A 23,031-nucleotide genomic window follows, 5' to 3' on the forward strand; every position below is an offset into this window, starting at 1 on the left:
ACCCAGAGACACTGTCGTTCACCTTCGTGAAAGCCTAGATCAAGTTATCACCAGATATCCTGCTTCAACGCTTTAGACACCTGGATTTGGGGACCCGCAGGTAGGGGGTCCATTCACCACGGATGGAATGATTCTGGGGCCAGAATTAGTTTACACAATCAGAACCTCTTCAGTGGCCAAGATAGCATCCCTTAAAGCTGAAAAGGTGGTTGTATTTCTCAAAATCTTGTGACTCTTATCACAAATTAGATCAGAACTTTCACACAGGAGGAATAAAATTTGTCACACGGAAGCACTTGAACGTGAGACCTTCTGTGGCTCCACACTTTCATTTCATGAAAAGGGTTGGTGGGGAAAGGGGAAGTCTGACATTCCATCATTTTCTTGATTACTTTGGATCTTTCTCCCTTGTTGCAAGAATTATAAATACTCCCACTTCTTATATTCAGAAAGTGTCATTTGTACCTGAATCAGTCTTTCAAAAATAAACATTATGAGGGAAACAGCTGCATTGTTGCAAATGTGTGTGTGCACTAGCAGACTCACTACTGCTTGGGTTATATTCACACACTCACACACACCATAAAGCTAAAAAGGAACCTAAAATGTCACCTGTGCACTTCTGGGCGGATTAAACTGAAGTTCTTTCAATTTATCGCCTTCACACAGCCTGTCCGAACAAAAAGATCTCAAGAATTCCTTTGTAACAGCCCAAACAAGAGCCTAAACTTGCAAAGCTATTTTTCAGAGCTCAATAGTACAACAACAGGAAGTAGAACTTCTGCGCCGGGGATTTCGCTATTTACTTTTTCTTTCAATGGCTGCTTTTAAACGAGAGAGAAAAAAAATGTCCACAGGCATTACAAATCCTGGAAGCTATGAATCAGGAAGTGGGAAATGGTTGATGCTGAAATGGCCAGCCTGAAAACCCTGGCTCTTTCATGTCGTCAAGTCTCCAGAGCTAGGAATTTCAGAAATCTTAGGCATTCTGCATTATTTTCTGAATCTTAAAAGAACCAAGATTTGAGCAAGAAAGGCCAGGTAGAATTAAGCAGTGAGTAAGCCCCTAACCCGGAGAAGGCAATGGCACCCCACACCAGTACTCTTGCCTAGAAAATCCCATGGATGGAGGAGCCTGGTAGGCTGCAGTCTGTGGGGTCGCTAAGGGTCGGACACGACTGAGCGACTTCACTGTGTGAACACTGGAGAAGGAAATGGCAACCCACTCCAGTGTTCTTGCCTGGAGAATCCCAGGGACGGGAGAGCCTGGTGGGCTTCCGTCTATGGGGTCACACAGAGTCGGACACGACTGAAGTGACTTAGCAGCAGCAGCAGCAAGCCCCTAACCTCTGGCTCCATGCCCCGACCAGCACACATACCTTGCCCCCATAATTAAAGGTTCAGTGGGAATTCGCTGTCTACAAACAGGGTTTTGTTTATGATGCTGCTCCAGAAAAGAGGGTGCGGGGTCCGGGTGGGTACAGACAGCTGGCCTCACGCCTCAGCCCCCTCGTTCCCAGCCGGTGTGGAGGCTGCAGCAGACCTGGGACTAAATATTTCCCATCTCAGACACCCTTGGTTGATGCATATGGTCACAATGGTTTTCAGGGAAGACTCTACCTGACAGAGGCTACTAAGTCTGAGGAAAACTCAAAGGCCCAAGAAACAGAGTTGCATGAACGCTTTCAGATGTCAGATTGGAGCGGGGCATCGCTCCTTCACCTGTTAACTTAAGGGCGCTCGAGCAACAGTGCAGGGCTCGCTCTCCACAAAGACACCCTACAAACGTCTGCACAGGCATCTTCTACGCTGATCCGAGGGCGAAAGGCCACACTCTCATCCTCCATGCAAAGGTCTCCCTCCTTCCATGACTCAACCAGAATGCCTTCCCATTCCAAAGCCCTCACAGTCCCAACACCAAAAAGCTGCCAGGGCTTGGAAAACGTCCCCAGTTACTTTCTACAGGGGTCAGATTCACCACCTCCACTAGCAAGCTGCACGAGATGACGCATTTAAAACAATGCTGACCTGGGGTGGGAAGCAAAGGAAGAGAGAATGGACGTTTCTGCTTATCCCCATCGGACGTGATAACTGGAGAGGCCTCTGCCTGGTCTAGAAATGAGCACCTCCAGCAAAGCAGACAGCCGACTCAGTCTGGGATGCAGTGTGACGGTAGCGCTTGGACGGCGGAGGGACCAGCCTCTCCCTTCTCCCCAAAAAGGCTCTGGGTTTTTTCACAAAGACCAGGGGCCGCCAGCGTATTAGTTTAACTTATGCAAGTTAGAGAACTGGTTTCCATGGGCTGTTTTTGCCAATGAGACTCCATCATGTCCCTCAGCCTGGCCTCCGAGGACCCCCGACACCAGCCCCAACCTGCCCCCAGCCTCACCCTCCGCCCCCACCTCCAGCCTGTTCCCTGGGCCACACCACACGTGCTTAAGCCCTCAGCCAGCTCACCCCCACGCCGAGTAAACCCTGGTCCTCCCAGCATCTCCTCCAGGAAGCCCCAGGATCCCCTGCTGGGCTCCCACTGCCCATGCCCCTGCCCACTCTGGTCCTGTTCATCACGACCCCGATCCACTCCCAGGAGCGTCTCTCTGCAGCCACGCAGCACATCCTTCCAAGGCAGGGGCTGCTTCCGTGACCCCCTCTACTGCTGGCACGTCCCTGAACATCCAGACACTCCAATTTGTCCCTCTTCAACTTCTCCCAACCAGACACTCTCTGTGGAGCCCAGTCCAGCATCCCTCGAGCCCTTGATCTGCCTGCTCACACCCTCATCTCTGCAGTACAAGCTTCACCAGACCCTTCCACTCCGCTGCTCACCGTGGCCACATCCAGGCAGTGCCCTGTCTGCTTAGAACGGTGCCCAGGGCGGGCCTGGCATTGGAGAGAAGGCTGAAAGGAGTACACAGGGCCCACCGCCTCACCAGGAGCCAGGGTGCCCCCCAGGCCTCAGGAAGCTTCCTCGCCAGGCAGCTGGCCTCCAGGAGCTCACCTGGGACTCGAATCTGGGACACTGAGCCGGCTGCAGAGCCCAGGGCCTGCACACCCACCTGGCAGGGTGGCTGGGAGGCGGAAGGAAGCTGGGTGTGAGCGTTTCAGCCGCTGCCCCCGTGGGAGCCGGGGCCCAAACCCTCAGAAACTGCTCGACCCTGTCTGCGGTCCTGTTCCTGTCAATCTGCCTGGACACACGACCCTCAACCTTTCTCTGTCCTTCCATCCAGAAGAATCCACAGCTGCCAGGCACACACGACCCTCGGGGCAACTTTCTGACCAAGGCAGGAAAGAGGTGGCAAATCAAACTTCAATTCTGAGCTTGGGGTAGCAAGAAAGGGATCATAAGTTCCCCACAAATGCCTGGCACACATTCACTGAACATTCAGACCAGTGGTCCAGGGGGAGTTCTGCGTGGAGGGGAGCAACCCTCACAAGGGCTCGTATCCCCTTCACTGAAACACACCCCGATTTCAGGCAGCGGAGGCTCCAAGCAGCGTGCCAGATTCAGACCGGCAGATGAGAGCAGTGAGCTGAGTCCTGAGGAAGCCTGACCTCAGGCCACGGCCCGCACGCTCGGGATCCTCCCGGCAGAAGCCTTAAGACGCCTCATCCGTCTCTAAACTGCTCGCGGGATTAACGGGAAGGCTTGATCGATACCGATTTTACCGTCATGGGAATGACTCACCCTTAAATCCTACCCAGCTTAAAACTCAGCTGTGAACAGAAACAAAACAACATAATAGCAGGGTCAGATTGAAAACAGCAAGTACGACTTGTAAACAGTTCATGCTTATAAACAATTAACAGTCACCTCCCCAGTCATCCAGCCTTGTGGACGTGCTGAAAGGGAGTTCCACCCCCGGCATGGCCCTGACCTGTCACCACTGCTGGAGTCATATTCACAAAACAGACCCCTGGGGTGGGGGGCAGTTAAGATGAGGGCCTCTGAACTGCACTCCATCCCATCGGAAAGGTGAGTCCTCACCAAGGAGTTGAGCTTTCAAAAACTCCAAGTGAAGCGGCCCTGGAGTGCAACTGCCCACTAGGAGCCACTGCAGAGTTCAAAGGCAGCAACCCCCTTGTCCAAAACTGGGGGAAGCAGGGTCGTGTGAGATTTACCCATAACTACACTCCTCTCATGCAGCATCCACTCTAAGAAAAGCAACTGTGTGTCAAAGACCACCCGTACATTTCACGCATCTGCCCAAAGCATCAGAAGCCAAGTGCACTCAGGGCCATCTTAAAAGCATCCACATTTAGGTGCTGGGTTTCCCTCAATTCTTCCAAACGAACCTGAAGCCAACTCTCGAAACTGACCAAGAACTTTATATTTACGTATATTACTTCATCGTTATGGAATGCCATGTTTGTGTCCCCCGAAAACTCATATGCTGAGGCCCTAACCCCTCCGCGGGATGGTATCAGTGAGGTCACAGCACCTCGTGGCAGGGTCCCACCGAGGCATGAGTGTCCTCTTGGCTGGAAGACCAGAGCGTGCTCGCCTGCCTCCCTCTGCCCCTATGTGACGCTGGCCATCTGCAAGCTGGGAAGTACACACTCATCTTGGTGGAACAAGGCAGGTCTAGGCCTGAGCCCTGACTCCCGGTTAAGCCACAAGGTGATGACTTAGGACGCAGAGCAGGCCCGGCAAGCAACTGCGGGTGCGGGGCAGGCGGCCCGCCTGGACAGGCAGCACGTGCCCTGGCCCTCAGGCCACAGCCCAGGGCCTCTGCTTCCTCCTCTGCACTGAGGAGATGCTCCCACTTGGGCTCACAGGGGTCAAGCCCTTTCCTTCAGGGCTCCCTACGCGGCAGGGGAGTCCGCAAGCGGGAAGAAATTGAGCTGTCAAGGCAAATGAAAAACTTCTAGTCTAATCAGTGAGGGAACCAGATATCTAAACAAATCTCTCTTCTGGAAAAATAAGAAAATGAAAAAGCAATTACACGTCACATGGCTGATTAGCAATAAATTTCATTTGTGGCTAGATGGCACAGGAGTCTGACTCCTGACTTGCCTTCCCTGAAAGGAAAGCGTCACCGGAGATGGTCTCTCATTACAGCAAACAGACCCACCCCTGGTGGCTCAGCGCAAAGCCACGCTTTTTGGGGACACCTCTCCGGACCTCACATGGCCCCTGCACTCCCGGGCACCTGTGGCAGCCCTCGCTCGCCTCCGCCACCACAGGCGGGGCCGGGCTTTTCTGCCCCTGCTCTCCCACGTGGCACATACTCAAGAAACCAGACTTTTTGAAACTGCGGTATAAACACGACTTGTTGTTGCTTAGTCACTAAGTCACGTCCAGTTCTTTTGCGACCCCCGTGGACTCCTCTGTCCATGGGATTTCCCAGGCAAGAACACTGGAGTGGGTTATCATTTCTGTCCCCAGGGGAATCTTCCTGACCCAGGGATCGAACTAGGGTCTCCTGCACTGCAGGCAGATTCTTCACCACCGAGCCGCCAAGGAAGCCCACTTGAACCACCTTGAAGTGCACAGTTCAGCGTCGTGAAGTACATTCACACTGTTGCACAAACATCACCAACATCCATCCTCAGAACTCTTTCCACCTTGCACGACTGAACTTCCAAACCCATCAGACACTAATTCCCCATCCTCCCCTCCCTCAGCTCCTGATACCCAGCATTCTAGTTTCTGTCACTGTAAACGAGGCAACTGTAGGTTCCTCATCTAAGTGAAATCATGTGGTATTTGTTGACCTGTGACTGGTTTATTTCACGTAACATAATGTCCTCTGAGCTCATCCTTCTTGTATCATGTGTCAGAACCTCCTACCTTTTTTAAGGCTGCATAATATTTGATTGCTTATACAGGCCACCTTTTGTTTAACCAACAGACACTTCCAGCTTTCAGCTACTGCAAACAATTACTTCCTGCTATGAACATGGGTGTGCAAATATCTCTAATTCCCTGCAATTAAGGCCTTTGGGCATATACTAATGTAGGACTGCTGATCAGATTGCAATTCCATCTTTAATTTTTTGAGGGACACGCCCATGCTGCTTTCCACAATAACTGCCCCATTTGCTTTCCCACCAGCAACGCAGAACGGCTGTAACTTCTTCACATCCTTACCAACACTTGTTATTTTCAATGTTTTGATAATCGCCATCCTCATGGATATGAACTGCCATCTCACTGTGGTTTTGATTTGCATTTCCCTGAGAGTCCCTTGGACTGCAAGGAGATCCTACCAGTCCATTCTAAAGGAGATCAGTCCTGGGTGTTCATTGGAGGGACTGATGCTGAAGCTGAAACTCCAATACTTTGGCCACCTCATGCGAAGAGTTGACTCACTGGAAAAGACTCTGATGCTGGGAAAGGTTGGGGGCGGGAGGAGAAGGGGACGACCGAGAATGAGATGGCTGGATGGCATCACCGACTCGATGGACATGAGTTTGAGTGAACTCCGAGAGTTGGTGATGGACAAGGAGGCCTGGCGTGCTGTGATTCATGGGGTCGCAAAGAGTCGGACACGACTGAGCGACTGAACTGAACTGAATGACTAGTAAGTGGCTCATCTTGTCTCGTGCTTACTGACCTCAAGGAATAACTTGTAAACCAAAGGAATTAACTCCTCCCGCTAAGAAAAGTGCTCTTACTGTGAATTGTTTCATCAAGTTGGTTGAATAAGGGGTCTGGATTCAAAACACACTTCCCTAGGAAACACTACCATAGGTAACAGCCCCCTAACAAGAGCACCCAAGCCCATCTAACAAGCTCCCGAAGCAGGACTAAGCCTCATCTCCATCCCAGGAACCAGAAACCCTGTACCATCCAAGGGGGCAGAGCAAAAGGACAGCTCCTCCTCTCCGTCCTAGAGGAGGGTCTCCGGCAAAGAACTCACTAACCAGGCACCACCTTCCCCCGAGGCTCGGATGGCAAAGAATCTGCCTGCAATATGGGAGACCTGGGTTCGATCCTTGGGTTGGGAAGATGCCCTGGAGAAGGGAATGGCTACCCACTCCAGTATTCTGGCCTGGAGAATGCCATGGACAGAGGAGCCTGGCAGGCTGCACTCCACAGGGTGGCAAAGAGCTGGACACGACTGAGGGACTGACACTCTCACTCACACCGTTTCTGGGGCTGGCTCCCACCCCCTCGCTGAGACCTCCGGCAGCCGGGACCCCACACCACACGTTCGCACTTTTCCAGTATTTTGAATATTTGAACTAGTGTTTTTGGGTAAGTAGAGTCACAGGTTTTAGATCTGTGTCCTAAATGCAGGCGGGGATATGAAGCCCCCCTCACTTCTCAGGCAGACCTTCCTCCCCAGAAGGCCACCTGGCCCCCAAGCCACTCCCGAGGAAGGCAGAGAGCAGGGCTGTACACACTCCATGCCACTGTGGAGTGACTCACTGTCCGGTAAGCCCCGACGCCTGCACTATCTTGGGGTTCGAATAACTGCCTCTCCTGGAGGAGCATGTTCCGCGTCCTTCCCCGGAGGCAACAGGGATGACTGGAAGACAGGAAAAGAACAGACAGAGGTGCCTTCTATCCCCAAAGACGAAAGGCTGGAGACAGCGCTCACGAAACTCCTCTAAGTCAACTGAAGCTGCTAGAGTCTTGATGTGAAGGTCAGAGAAGGCGAATGATGCTAAAAGCCGAACATCAGAACCCATGTGCGCCAGGAAAGCACTGATCACTGTCTAAGGAAGTAGACAACTTTCAACGTCTGTTTCCTCCATCCTTAATAAAAAGACTAAGCCCCTAGTGTAGATGATAAGCACGCCATTCCAAGGAATGTATGTTTATTTGCCCAGGAAATACTTGGACTTGTCCTCTGAAATGGGTGCCATTAACCAACTCCCATCTTGCAGATGAGAAAACTGGGGCACAGAAGGAAAACAAGGTGTCCAGGCACAGCCCATCAGTAGACATCTCGTTCGAGGTAGAGCCCGAGCCGTACAGAACCTGGAGCATCAAAGATGACCGGGGAGAAGGGCGTTTTGGACCCAGCAGAAGGCGCAGTTTCTGCCCGCAGCACACAGACACTGTGCCCCTTAGGTCTGCTCGCTCCCACAGGCAAAAGGGATTTAAAACTTGGAAGTCTGCACGCTGAGAGCAGGAAAGTGGCCCCAGGCCTCCAGGATGCCTCTGCAACTGGCGTGTTCCTAAGGCTATTTGTCCACTGGCAACAGATGAAGGAAGGGCAGCAGAAATCTTCCAGCACTAACCACCCCCTGATCCCTGTGAAGGACCAGTGACCGCTTCTCGGGAGTAACGACGAGCCAGTCGAGTTCAAATCATCATCAATACGCGTTCAAGTTAAAAAGCATCAGTAGCAAAGGCTGGAGCTGGACACCGAACCGGCCTCCCGTTTCCAGCGAATGAGCCCTTCCTGCTCCGGGCGGCCAGCCTCCAGCCTCAGGCCGTGGCCAGGCCCAGCACGCAGCTCGCAGGAGACCTGGGGTCGCAGCCGGGCCGGGTCCCTGGAAAGCGAGAGAGCGGCGCCTGGCGACGCACACACAGGCGCACCTGAAGAGCTCTCCCTTTTGTTTGCAGAGAAGAGCAATGTGTCTGGAGGCTGTGCGGCCCCCAGTTTCAGCCTGGTCCTCTCCTTCCCTGGCACCTCCTATGCCCCTGGGTGTTGCTCCAGGGGCGCCCTTCTGACAGGTCGGGGTGTGACCCGGCCCCCGGGGCTCCCTCACCACACCTTCACGGGGTCACGAGCCCGAGCGGCCCCCCACACGCCCCCCAGGAACACCCTGATGCTCTCAGGGCAGAGCCCCGCCCCCCAGAGCCTGTCCCGGGGCGCCCGGGAGTCAGACCTTCAAGGAGCATGGAAGTCGGAGCACCCGTGGCCGCCTGAGCTCTTCAGCAGCTCGACGCCCCCCACCCTGGCCGCCCACCCGCCTCAGGAGCTCAGATCATCACAGCAAGTGCGGGAAACGGGGTCAGTCCTCCAGGGAGAGGCTGCGGGGCCACCAGGGCCTGCAGAAGAGACAGAATAAAACATGCGCCTGTTGGACGCTTCCTACGAGCCAGCCCTGCTGGGCACTTGGGATGCAAGACTATCCCTCATGGCACAGCGAACCGCAGATGGGGACATTGAGGCTCCAGCATCTGCCTGCGTCTGCGGGGGCTACCTGTGGCAGGGGGACTTGGGGGGGGCTTCAAAGGCAGAAAGCGCTGTGAAAGGTAGGCGCCGTGCTGGCTCATACGGATGGAGCTCACCTCCACCCTGTTTGACATCTGCATGGCGCTTTCCAAGACACTCTTAAACAAGCTATGCCTGAAATTAATGCGCCAGGTTCAAATGGTTATGTTTCCATTTATCTGTAAAAAAATATCCCACCGGACTAGAGTCCTTAGGGTATGAAGCTTTCAAGGGTAATCTCTCAGGTGTTAATTATGTTCAGGAGACCTATTATTCCATCAACTTCTGGGGGATGCAGGGTGCAGGCTTCCAACTTCAGTGGCCCCACAAAGAGGCCGTCTAAGGCCTCGTCCACAGCCCTGAAGGAGAAGGAGCAGTTAAGTGACAGGGGTCTTCAAGGGGAGCTACTGTCCCCCCCAAGGAGTCAAGGCAAAAGTTAACTGGCCTCATCAAGGAAACAATGCAAGAAACTAAAGCCCCGCTCAGTCCAGCCAGACCTTCCTAAGAACCCCGTCTCTCTGTGTGCTGTCTCTGGATCTGAAGGCGGGAAACGCTGCAAGAAACAGCCTGGGCATTCGCAGTCGTTCGGAGGGAAAAGTGTGAGGGTCAGGAGTGGCAGAGGGAGCCCCACGGATGCCCCGCCTGCCCCATGGCTTCAGGCCGAGCCCAGCACGCCACACAGCAGGACCCAGGCTGCCTCCAACCGGCGCCGGCTCCACGCGGCCTGCGGCCTGTCCCGGACACAGCCGGTGCTGAGAGAGACGCGTTAAACCCTCGAAGGGCCTCCGCGGTGGGCAACACAGGAGAAGCAGGAGACTGGGGTTCTATCCCAGGGTCGGGAAGACCCCCTGGAGAAGAAAACAGCAACCAACTCCAGTATTCTTGCCTTGGAAACCCCACGGACAGAGGAGCCTGGCGGGCTATAGTCCATGGGGTGGCAAAGAATTGGACATGACTGAATGACTGAACCACATTTATAGAGAACTTCTGGAACAAGGCCTCCCTCCAGAGAGATGAGGCAGCCTCAACACAGGGCTGGACTCACAGTGACCTTTCCAGGGGTTCCAGGGTTTTCACTCACCTCAGTGTACAAAAAGCCTGATTAAACCATGACGTTAAAGATAATTTTACTGCTTCCAAGTTCTTTGTAGTAGTAACTGGCCTGACACAACGTTTCAGCTGGCAGAGTGATCACGTTGTTCAGTCGCTCAGTAGTGTCCAGCTCTTTGCAACCCCAAGGCCTGCAGCACACCAGGCTTCCCTGTCCTTCACTATCTCCTGGAGTTTGCTCAAATTCATATCCATTGAGTCAGTGATGCCATCCAACCATTTCATCCTCTGTCATCCCCTTCTCCTCCTACCTTCACTCTTTCCCAGCATCAGAGTATTTTCCAATGAGTCAGCTCTTCACATCAGGTGGCCAAATTATTGGAGCTTCAGCTTCACCATCAATCCTTCCAATGAATATTCAGGTATGATTTCCTTTAGGATGGACTGGTTTGCAGTCCAAGGGACTCTCAAGAGTCTTCTCCAACACCACAGCTCAAAACCATCAATTCTTCAGTGCTCAGCTTTCCTTACGGTCCAACCCTCACATCCATACAAGACTACTGGGGAAAAAAAATAGCTTTGACTATATGGACCTTTGTTGGCAAAGAGTGATCATGATAAGATGAAAATAAATCTGCTGTTCACTTTGCTTCAAAGTGAAGGGGGCATGGGGGATTGAGTGTGTCCCTTTAAGAAGTTTTCTGTTGAGGTCTCCCTCTGTGCTAGGCACTGAACCACGACCTCAGAATTCAAGGATAAGCAAGGTACCTCTCGCCTCCCTGACTAGTACAGTGAAACAGTCTGGGGACAACGCACTAACAGGAGTACGAAGAGATCTGTGGGACCAGCCAGCCAGGATCGAGGCCACCGGACAGTGAGAGCTGCAGCCAATTCTGAAAGGAGCCTGCCAGAGCGTGAACTGGTAATACAGTTGTATCAGAAGAGGTAATACAGTTGCCAAGAGCCCCTTGGCACAGGGGCTCCCACCTGCCAAGGCAAAGAGACTTGAGTGGGTCCACTCTGTTTCAGAAACAGCCACGGCCGTTGTTCAAAATGTCTCAGAGGATGGCAAGTTGCAGTCCTCTATCAGACAGCCAAACCAATGACATCCAAGTTAACACTAGCCAAAAGCAATCACAGAGAGATGAGCCTAACACTTTCTAAATGAACCACCTATACAACCTTAGTGTAGCCTCAACTAAAGAAGTGAGAAAGCAGATTCCGAAACTACCCAACAAATAGCAAACCAAATACAGAAAAATGTCTAACAAAATACAGCCAATGTGAGACCCAGCAGCAGCAATGGGAGTGTCTGTTACCATCCTGTTAGGATTTCTGGCTGGTGAGCACCTGAACTGCATAGACCTGCCCGAGGGGACACATATAAGAATGATCATTAAAGTCTTACAACATATTTTAAGTAGAGCAGTGGGAAGTAAATCTTGCTTATTTTTCAAAAGGAATCAATAGATGTTTTAAACCTCTAACCTCGAAAGGAATATTTGAGAAGTTGTCACTTGTTAAACCCCTGTAAAAACATCTTCAATGCCAAACTGGAAAAGGTGCGCCAGATAGATACAACTTTGTCAAAAGTTGCTCACACCACTTGGGAAGATCCAAATTCTCTCAAGCCAGTTCACTGATGCAGCAGAGCAACCTTAATTGAAAACCATATCCCAACAGGTCCTACAGAATCCTGCAGTCCCCACATTTTCCTGCAACTGGGTTACCAGGAACCTAAGCCAGACAGAGGGACCACGGCCGTCTTTAGGCACCGAAGAGGCCGGCTTTCTTTTCTGGCCACTAGATGGCGCCGAGGCACCGGTGAGGCGGACAAAGCACGCATTGGACACCGCCTGGGCACCAGCAGACGGGACAAACGATTAGAAAGAAAGCACAACAGACAGACCTCTGAAATGGACGGTGCATGGCAGGCTCCGGCCGCTGTCTAATGAAGAAAGGTAAAAAAGTCACAAAACTGCGTCAAACAAGCAAAGAGCAATCCTGTGAAGCACCTTAGCAAAATAAATCCTCCCTACAGAACGTTAATTGAGCACCAACTAGGTGCCAGGCTCTGCGGAACGTTTGAGCGACAATGGAAGCCCGAAGCCAAGCACCTCCTGCATTTCTGGCACGATCCAAACAACAACTCTGTTCAAGGATGCCGTGTCCGTCAGAGCAGCACCAAACAAAAGTTGGAGGGCTTAGGATATGCCAGCCTAAGTATCTGACATATGCATCAGTTCACTTTTCGCTTTTAAGAATAAGTGTCTGGAGTAGGTTCTATTAGAATTATAACTTTACAGATGAGGGAAACTGAGGCACGGGAAGATAAAACTTGAGGCCTTAGCTACTAAGCAGCTGAGATTCAAACCCAAGCCCTCTGCCTGCACTTCTCTCTACAGCCTCATAAAATGACAACGGCTCGGGTCCCAGACAAAACCAATCACTGCTAACCGGCATAGCAGGGGGTACGACCCCAAAAGCAACAAGCGGAAAGTCAGGTCCACAGAAACGAGGGTAATCAAGAAAAGCTCCATGAAGGAGAAGGAATCTGTGTTAGAAATTAAAAGATGGCATCTCAGATGAACTAAAACTCTAGGAAGGTATTTGGGGAACAGGAATTAACTTACGGTCCCAACTTTACACAGTTACAGTCTTGTCCCTATTTCACAGATCTGAAACCTAGAGTTTGTTTTTTTTTAATGAAAAAGAGATTCCAACCCCAATTTTTCTGACCTTAATCTTCTAAATAGATTAGAAGATGGCTTTATTTTGGCATTAATAAGAAAAGGAGAAGATACTCTCCCGATTATTTCAAGTTTGCATTTCCGTGGAAGTGATTGGCAGGGAAGGAGCAAGTAGAACCAGGAGACCTCCATGCTCTAGAGCAGCACTTTCCTTTATGGGGCCAACATCAGTAAAGAGGAAAATCACTCCAGGCCTCGAATACAGAAGGAGCAAAACCATGGAGCTAGGAATGGGCTTACTTACTGCAGAGCTAGAGCCCATTAATAGAGTCCCAGAAGTCACACGGGATCCCTATAGCAAAGTCTCGGTAAGGGCGGATTACAGCCCAGGACGGGGCCCTTGGACTTGATTCCTGGACCAAGGTGCAGCACCTCGAAAGGCACATGCTGATAATTTGGGATTGGCAAGTCCTTCAAAGCAGAGGGGGGGCAGTGGAGTCAGAATGCCGCCCAGAGGCCAGCCAAGCATCTCCTCCAAGAGTCCATGCAGGTCTGGACGGGACCAGGGTGGAGCCAGAAATGGGCGCATGTGAACTATTTCAAGTGACTCAGGGAGGGAGAAAGGAAGCATCTAATAAAGGAGCCTCTCCAGAAAGGGGCAGATGAACAGAAATGTGACTAGGAATTCCATCTTGACCCAACACCACTTGTTGAAAATCTTACTGAGGTAATGCTAGACAAAAAATCCCAAATATACAGCTCAACCAAGTGCAACAGTGATAACAAAATAATTTCCTGGGATGAAACTATAACATGTTGTGATCTCACACATTCCACGAACTCATTATCCACAGAAATCAGACATCAGAACTAAGGAAGCCCAGCAGCAGACCTGCCTCTGCCTCTGGCCTCTTTGATCGTTCGTCTTCATGATAATCTGTGTTTCTCTTCCAAATTCAGTCTGAGCTGCTGGTAGGTATTTTACCGCACTACTGAGAGACCCCCAAAACTTAGCTGGGGAGAATAAACACAGGACAGCGCTGATAATAACAGCACAGCTGCTGAGGACTTTATAACCTAGATATAACTAAGAGCTGACGACCCAAGGAAACTACTGCTAGCTGGTCCAGGCAAGGAGGTCACGGACCTCTCACCTGGGCTTGCCTTCTATGCTTCCTGCTCTTCTCCAGGAGGCTATTATAGTCACTTGGACGCTTCTGATTTGGGAAAAACTGTTATAAACTCATCTATCCCTAATCATCATCAGACTTCTCTCCCTTAAACTGTTATTAACGAAATTTTCTTAACTCAAATTGGCACTGTCTCATTTACTTAGTCAACATGCATTTCTAATAATTGATTTTATAAAGACAAACCACTGACTATATTTTATGTGACAGGATAAGCTCAAAGTAGACATCCAAAATATCTCAGGAAAGTTTTTAAAGTTCTGCTCTATAAAACATTTATGCTTTAAGACTGTCGGCATATATTTGCTCTCCCATGGTCAAGAGGAATTTAGAAAGCAGTATGCATATACCTGAATTGCCAAACTGACAGACAATCCCACAGCCAGTTTAGAGAAAGTTGCTGCTGCTGCTGCTAAGTCACTTCAGTCGTGTCCGACTCTATGTGACCCCATAGACGGCAGCCCACCAGGCTCCCCCATCCCTGGGATTCTCCAGGCAAGAACACTGGAGTGGGTTGTAGAGCCAGTTTAAAAAAAAAAAAAAGCAGCCATACAAAAGTATACAAAACAACAATAATAATGTATTTGAAACCGTCAGAATTTGGATGAATGGACGGAAATACACCCAATTTTGAACAAGTGGCCTTTTTTATTATATAACTATTACTAAAGTCGATGCTTGTCTTCATAAGGCGACTAAGAGGCTGAGGAGTGGTGTAAAAACTAAAGTTTCAAACACCAAGAACTTTCTGGACTAGGAATAAATTAAGAGCAGAATACTTTCTAAAGTCTTTAAAAATATAAATGCTTAAAAAAATTAAGACTTCCAGATTATTATAATGTGAACAATTTAAAGCAGGCATCTCAGCTGCATTTGAGGATACCCATCATATGCACGCACATCTTCCCTCTGTGGTTAGTCACCAATAAGAAATAAGAAAGACTTTCAAATACGAAAGACTGGGCTTTAAGACCATCAGCCAGCAGAGGTGGGCCACTCAGCTGCATGAACACAACCCCAGCAACTGACCAAGGAGCCATCACCTGTGCTAACCAAGGAGAGGACAAGCATGAGAATGAAGGCAGTCCCTCCATCCTGTCTACCTTTCCCCATCACAAATGACAGCAACAATACACCATAAAGTTACTGCAATCGCAGGCCTTCAGCCCTCATCATAAAGGAAACTACTTTCTGTTGTGTTCCAGTAAAATCCGAATTCTTCCAGTCCATGAAGAAAAAATAAAGAAAAATGAAAGCCTTGCTTACTAGTTTGTTTCTTTAGTGTTTTAAACAAACATAGAAAGTAATTTCTATGTGTGCTTAGTCGCTCAGTCGTGTCCGACTTTGTGACCCTTTGGACTGTAGCCTGCCAGATTCCTCTGTCCATGGAATTTTTCAGGCAAGAATACGGGAGTGGGTTGCCATTCCCTTCTCCAGGGGATTTTCCTGACCCGGGGACTGAACCCATATCTCCTGTGTCTCCTGCATTGCAGGCGGATTCTCTACCTGCTAAGCCATCGGGGGAGCCCAATTTCTATGGTTTGACTTGTATCTTTTAAAATGTATGTAGGATAGTTTATCACATCAGAACAAATTTTAAACTTAAAGAAGTAAAGTTGCTCAGTCATGTCCGACTCTTTGTGATCCTATGGACTGTAGCCCACCAGGCTCCTCTGTCCATAGGATTTTCCAGGCAAGAGTACTGGAGTGGGTTGCCATTTCCTTCTCCAGGGGAATCTTCCCGACCCAGGAATCGAACCTGGGTCTCCCGCATTGTAGGCAGACACTTTTACAGTCTGAGCCACCAGGGAGGATAGGCAAACTTAAAGAACTGAGTCCAGTAAGTACTCAACATACATTTATTTAGGAAAAGAGGAAAGAGGAAAAAAAATTTCTCAATTCCAGTAAAGAAATACCAATATTTCCTTCAGATTTTGAAATTAATCAATTTCATAAGCCCTAAGTGAAGCTGGCATAAGTGGGGAAAGTAGGGGATCTTCAAAACTGATATTAGGGACTTTACAACATGAGTAGAACTGATGCTTTAAAAGAAAAAAAATTTAGTCTTCAAGTGTTTCAAAATCAAAGACATTGTTAATATTCTGAGTCAAATATAACCTAAACAATTTAACAAAAGAAACAAACAAACTTTATCATGCCCAGGGAGTATGCATCTATTGAGATAACAACTTAATTTGTTTTTAAAGATCTTCTGTTTACCAACCATTTTATACCAACCATATGCCCTTTCCTAAGAACAACCAGTTCTTTCCAGATCTTTGGGGGTTGGGGTAAGGGTGACACATTTCAAAGTTTTAATGTTTCCAAATACTGAAAATCCTCCCCAAATGTCAACAGGTCTCAATGTGCAAAAACATTAGGACTTTCGACCCCCAACCCTCACCCCTGCCACCTCTCAGTTTAAGCCAAATCATTTGTTTACAAATAACTGGAAAAGTTCCTCTGCATAATCAGATGCCAAACACCATTTTCAAGGAGAGGTCAGAGTGCTTCATTCATAATTCAACTTGTTGCCTTTAAAACGTTTAGAATTTTCCTTTAAAACGTTTAGAACATCGCAGACAGAGAAATCAAGAAACTGTATCCCAAGCATGTGTGCAACCATTATATATTTAGTACAATTGAGCGGCGTGCATCCTTGGACTCAGATGGCACCTGTCATAAGCTGGCTAAGAACAGCAGTTCAAACAGGTTGGCCCACGGACACAAATCCCTCCTCTGTGAACTAGGGTTGATTTTTTAAATGAGTTTTGAAAACAAATTGAAAAAAAAAAATCACAACCCAGAGAGAAACACGGCTTGGACATTTTACAATTAAAAGACACTTCAAGGTTTAATCGCCTCCTCAATCTCATGCTTTTAAAAGCAGCAAAGTATTTGAAATTAAACAAGGACTTACAATTATGAGAGTTCCCTAAAGTTTTCCAGAAAGCGAACTAAGCAATGCATAAATCCAGAAAATCTTTAAAATAAGTCCCACCTTCCTTACCACTCAAAACGTGCCATACAACATTCTCGTGCACACCTGTGACTCCTACTGAAGTTTTGACAAATGGTAACTACGCACTGCCCATTTTTAATCACAATTGTCAAACCAATGTTATAAAGGAGGCAACACAGCTGATCAAGATAGGTGGCTGACAGGTACATCACAGCCTGCCAGCAGCAATGCAACACAAGGGCAGGTATTCATAAGGCAAGCCATGCCACGCAGGCCTCCAGAAAATCAATAACATTGACAGGCTTCCTATCTTAAGTCTATAGAAATGTTTTTAAAGGGCCTTTAAATGTTGTTTCAGAACTGCATACCCTGTGCTGAGTCTGAAAAAGATCTGAATTTTCAAGAAACTTTGTTTCACGCAGGATTATGTAAAATGTCCTAAAGACAAGAGCGAAACTCTGTCTGTGCAGGCATCACATAAGGCAGTGTCCAGTTTCCATACAGCAGGTACTCAATAAGTGCTGGCTGGATTCAGCGGCTTCTTACAGCACATTCTTACAAAACAAATGAAACCAGATTTAAAAGGAAGCTACTGTCTCTTGAGGACTCTCCTTGGCAAAACTGGAAGGCAATAAGTGAAAATGATACAGTTGATATTCATTACTGCTCTGATCTTGCAACAATAAGAAAAACAGGAATCATTTTTATTAGTAAACTGAGCCTTACACAAAAACCAAAAACAAACGTAAACAGTTATTCTTTAAGTATTTTCCTATTAACAGGCCAAGGGAAGTCTGGATAAAGGCAGACCAGTTTGAAAATAAAAATCCCTCTGCTATGTTTTTAAATCTTTTGTTTGATAAGATATTTTAATTAAAAAAATATAATCACTGTGTGTCTAAAAAAACTTCTGCATCCTACAGAAATTCTCCTTCCTGCTCAGACTCTGCAATTATTTAGGAAATAAAACAAGTAACAAAGAGAAAAAAAAAAAAGCCTACTGTATTACAATGAGTAGCTCTTCCTCAAGATTTTACTACAAGGGTGGTTAATATGGGATATCAAAAGAGACAGTGGAAATTCTTCATCATCTTAAAACATTATTTCTTTGTTGGAAAAAAATATGTAAGAAAACTGGAATACAAAATGCCATCAGACTCAGCTCCTAAACTCCAGTCTTGGAAAGACCAACGTCCTTTCAGATTCTGTCAATGATTTCAGTATCACAAATCTGACTTTCACTACCAGCAGTTGCATTTCTTTTAACCTAACCCCTTAATCCTCCATGTGAGCTATTCCTAACCAAGGTTCTTTTTTCCTGTCTGTCCTTTTCTCCTATGGCATTCAATCTCCGCTGTTATAGCTTCAGTGATCAGTTTGTAGTTCATGAGTCTGAAAAACTACAAATTTTTAAAAAGGAGACATCAACCTGCTGGACAAGTTGACTTAATTTTAATCTATCAACAGATTCTAGGTTCAAAGTAACACAATACATTCTTTTCAACCTTAATGTGTTTCTTGAAAGAAAAACTGCTTTATTGGGATATAATTCACATACCATAAAAGTCACTAATTTAAAGTACACAATTCAATGGTTTTTAGTATTTTCAGAAAGTTGTGCAACCATTACCACAATCTAATTTTAGAATATGTTCATCACCCCTAAAAGAAACCAGTACCCCCTCCTTCCCCAGCCCTATGCAACCACTAATCTACTTTCTGTCTCTATGGATTTGCTTATTCTGGACTTCATATAAATGGAATCATACAATATGTGGTCTTTTGTGACTGACTTCTTTCACTAAGCATGATATTTTTAAGGTTCTTCCAGTCAACCTTAGCATATTTCTTAATGTTGAACTTTTCTAATGCTTCTGACAAATTAAACATATAACCTTTTAAACTTCAAACCCACACCCCACCCCTCCACAAAAGTACCCTTTACTTGCTATTTTCCTCTAGAGAGGCTAAACTATAATTTGCTATTTAGGTTCTTTCCAAACTTCTTATTCCGGGATTCTTCTCCTGGTAATAAAACAGCAACTTCTTTAAACACCCATCTTTCACATACCTACATTTCCCTGACAATAGGATATGACTTTCTGCCTGGGGCAGAAAGATGACTGAATCTTTTTAATGAGATGGCCACAATACCTTTAAAGGGCACACTGATTTTTTTTTCAGCATCATATTATTTGGCTATCACTCCTAACTTCCAAACCTCCCTTTTTTAGATGCACTGTTCACATTGATACAAACGTCTTCATGACTTCGTCTGCTTCAAAACTTCTAGGTTTTTCAAATTAAAGGTTTGTGTGTTTTTTTAAAATCACCCCTACTGCTATCACACTCTGAGAGAAAACACTAATCCCTAAATAGGCCAACGCATTATTAATCAACAGCACCCCAATCTTTATTATATTATACTAGACAGTCAAAACAATGCTTGTCTATGATAGGAGCCGGTGGTTTTATTTCTATCAGAACTAAGAGTTCCAGCACCTTTCGGACTAAGAACTGAACACATGCTGAGCATACCATTTACTCCGGAAAACTTCCTAGCTATAGGGAGGGGCAGGTAGTGAGTTAGAACTTCAACAAACCATAATCAGGAATGGGGAGACTTCTGGCCATCCATCAAGTTTTCAGAAACCAACTATTTGCAAGGGATCCTTGAGCAAAGTTTGGCATCTTGTACTATAAAAGTAGTTAAAACGCCCCTTCCCCTCCTGCCTGTTTTCTCAAGAAAAACAAACAGAACAAAACACCTTTCACAAAGAGTATTTTTCATCAAGAACAACAAGACATCTTATTTTAAAATCCCGGAGTCCTGCGTCGGAGAAGCAAGGCCAACCCTGGTGTTGTGAATTTCAGAACTTACTAACACTAAACAATAAAACTAGAGACACGACACAGTTCAACAACATGCCGTAATAAAATTGATTAACTCTCTTGTGTCTCCTGAACTATATTTAGCTCCTGAAGGCTAGAAGCCCCCCTCTGTGCCCCCAAACACCATCTGTGAGCCTTAGAAGGGTGCCGAGAGCCTTTCGCCCAATCCAGCGTGCGGAAACTTCAGAAAACAAAGAGCAGAAGAGCTCAGATTTGTGGAGGGTCCGGACTCAAGGCGAGTCTTACTCCACGCAGTAAACACGCTAATCCTGTAAAAATCTGCTCGTACTCCGTCGTGAACGCATTTCTTACAAAACGTTTAAGAAGGGTTTGTTTATACGAAGTCTTTCCGAATTGCACTTAAGATGGGGCCAGGCAGCCCCCGCTGCCTCCTGACTCTCCCCCTCACTCTGCAAGGCGCAGTCGTGATTTTTCAAAGTTAATTGGCACCACCTGCATACACTCGGCAAACATTACTCACCAACACGCCCTCGCCGTTCCCAGCCCCTGTTCTGTGCCTGCATTTAAACTTTATAATCGTGCTCAAGATACCCTGCCGTCGCGAAAGGACCAGCAGAGCCTCCCTTTACTGTTTGGAGAAGAAGGGAAACCCCTCCTCTCCCCGCTCCACATACCGCGGGGCCCTAAGTTCTCTCTCCCTCCCTCCCTGCCCGTCCCTACCCCTAGCCGACACCACCAAAACAAAAGCTATCAGATTGCAAGCGGCGGCGCGTGCAGCGATATTGCCTATTAACTCTGTGCAGAGGAAGTGCGGGCGGGGCGTGGGGGGCGAGCGACACAACTCGGGACACGAAGCCCAGGCCGGGGCCGCGCGCTCGCCACGCGGAGCCCCCTCCCCGCGCGCCCGAAACCGCCACGCAGGCCACCTCTCCCCGGGGCACGGCGGCCCGGTGTCCCTGGGCGGCCGTGTGGCTGCGAGCACGTGTGTGGAAATGCACGTCGGCTCCGACCACACACCCAACTCCCGCACACTCGGAGGCCGCCCTACCACCTCTAGCCCCGCCGGGACGAAGAGAGCGTCCACGGGCCGCGAGAAAACGGGGAGGAGGGCCCCCCAACCCTCTGAACTCGGGGTCCGGACACGCTGTCCGGAACAGCCCGGCTGACGCCGAGCCCCCGACTTCGCCTTTTTCCAAGGGCTGCACCGTGGGGTGCGAGATGTAAGCAGGAACGCTCCCCGTACCCCCAGCCGCACTGAGCAGCCAGCCCCGGGAGGCCGAAGGGGAGCTGGCGACCCCCGCGGATCCGGCGAAAGCGACAGGGAACCCAAAGAACCCAAGGGGCCAAGCGCGGCGAGCGACAGGAGGTCGCGCTGGAATGTCTGGAAACCTGTCCTGGGGCCGCGGGGCCTCCCCGCCGGGCACCTCCCCCTGAGCACCTTGCAGCCTCGGGGCCGGCGGGCTGCCCGCTCCCACCCCCGGGCACCGAACTTGCCCCAGCCTCGAGGGAGCCGCGCGAGCTGTCACCGCCGCCTGCGCGCCGCGTGTCGGGAGGGGCGCGCGGTGCGGGCGGCCGGGCGCGAACTTCCCCGCTGGAGCCCCGGGGCCTGGCCCCGCCGCGGGACGCCGGGCAGGGAGCGCAGCCCAGACAGCCAGCTCCCGGGACCGCTGAAGGGAGAGCCACCGAGGCCCTTCCCGCACGGGGATGCGCCGAGCCCGGGGCCGCGCGGCCCTCCGAACCAACGACCTGGGCCCCGGGGTCCCCCCCCGGCCTTGCGGCCGAGCCCCTCGGCGCCCCGCCCCGCGGCCCCAGAGCCCGGGAGCCCGACAGCTGCGACGGTGGCAACTCGGGTTTCGCAAACAGGGCGCAGCCCCTCGGAGGAAAAGTTCCCGCAGTGGCCGCGGGCGGCGGGCACATACTCACTTTCTCCACTCGTGGGCCAGAGCGAGAGCGCAGCGGAGAAAAACAGGAGTCCCCACAGCGAGGTCGGGGACCCTCCTCCGGAGCTAGACTTCATTCCTTTTATTTGGGACGAAATTCCCCTTTCTCAAAAAAAAAAAGGGGGGGTGGTGGAGGAGGAAAAGAAAAAGTCTCCGAGTCTTCGTCCCCCCACCTCCAAAAACAAGGGCGAAGGCGACAGCACTTCCCGAGGCGGCGCCGGCCGGGGGTCCGCGGGGAGGCGCGGACGGGGCGGGCGGTGGCGGCGGGCGGCCCTCAGCGCCGGCAGCCGCGGCCCAGCGCTCGGCGGAGTCGGGAACCTGGGGCGCGCCGGGGCGGGCTGTCTGCGTCGTCGGCCTCCATTTTCAAACCCAGAGAGGCAGGAGGGAGGAAAAACTGCGAAGAGAAGGGGGCCAAGCCCGGATCCGTCTTGGCGAAGGAAAACAAACCCGACCCCAGACAGAGGGGGAGGCGGCCCGACTCCCGAGCCTCCGCGGCGGGAGGGCGCGACGCAGTTCGCAAGACAGCCCCGGAGCCCCGGTCGCGGGGGAGGCCGGCCGGGGGCAGAAATGCGGAGGAAAAATGAATGAGCCGCTCCCCTCCTCCTCCTCCGGCTGCTCCTCCTCCGCCGGGCTCCGCTCGCCGCCGCCGCCGCCGCCGCCGCGAGCTCCTTCCCAAATCCAGGACACACACAAAGCGGCGGGCCGGCCGCTCTCTGCGCTCCCGCCGCCCGCCCCGCGCCGGCCCCCGCCCGGCCCCCGCCCGCCGCCGGCTCGGCGCGGGGGCTCCGGCTCGCTGAAGGTCAAAGCCGCGGCGCGCCGTGGAGCGCCCCTCGCGCGGGAGGGGCGTGGAGGGCCCGGGGGTCGGCAAGCTCCAGGCACGGGCGCGCCGGGGCCAGGCTCGCCGGCGGCGTCCCTCTCCCTCGCCCGCCTCTCGAGTTCGCCTGGTGCGCTCGCTCCTCCTGGGGTTGTTTTTTTTCTCCCCCCCTTTTTTTTTTTTCCGCTCAGCGGAGTTAATGCTGGTAAACAAGAGCCTCAGCCCCGCCGCGCCGCTGCCGCCGCCGCTGCCACACACTGGGGCCTGGCGCGCGCGTGCGCTCGGGGCCGCGCACACACACTCACACGCGCGCACGCGCGCACTGGAGCGGCCACAGCCGCAGCCCCGGCGCGCGGAGGGCCGGGCCCCGGCCGGCGCGCGCCAAGAGCCGGAGCCCAGGAACGCAGGGACGTGCG

General features: G+C 50.4%; 1 protein-coding gene across 1 annotated transcript in view; it reads right to left on the reverse strand.

Moving 5' to 3' along the window:
- The window catches only part of IGF1R (insulin like growth factor 1 receptor), a 311,619-nt gene extending 288,884 nt beyond the window's left edge, over positions 1-22,735 (reverse strand). Inside the window, exon 1 of the mRNA XM_055417719.2 lies at positions 21,785-22,735. Within this exon, the coding sequence (XP_055273694.1) occupies positions 21,785-21,878 (94 nt within the window). The 5' untranslated portion in view covers positions 21,879-22,735. The remainder of the gene's footprint in view (positions 1-21,784) is intronic.
- Positions 22,736-23,031: the final 296 nt, after the last annotated feature.

The sequence above is a fragment of the Moschus berezovskii genome, chromosome 21 (assembly GCF_049115385.1).
Source record: "Moschus berezovskii isolate FMDL1 chromosome 21, NW_MosBer_1.0, whole genome shotgun sequence".
In the NCBI taxonomy this organism is placed as follows: Eukaryota; Metazoa; Chordata; class Mammalia; order Artiodactyla; family Moschidae; genus Moschus; species Moschus berezovskii.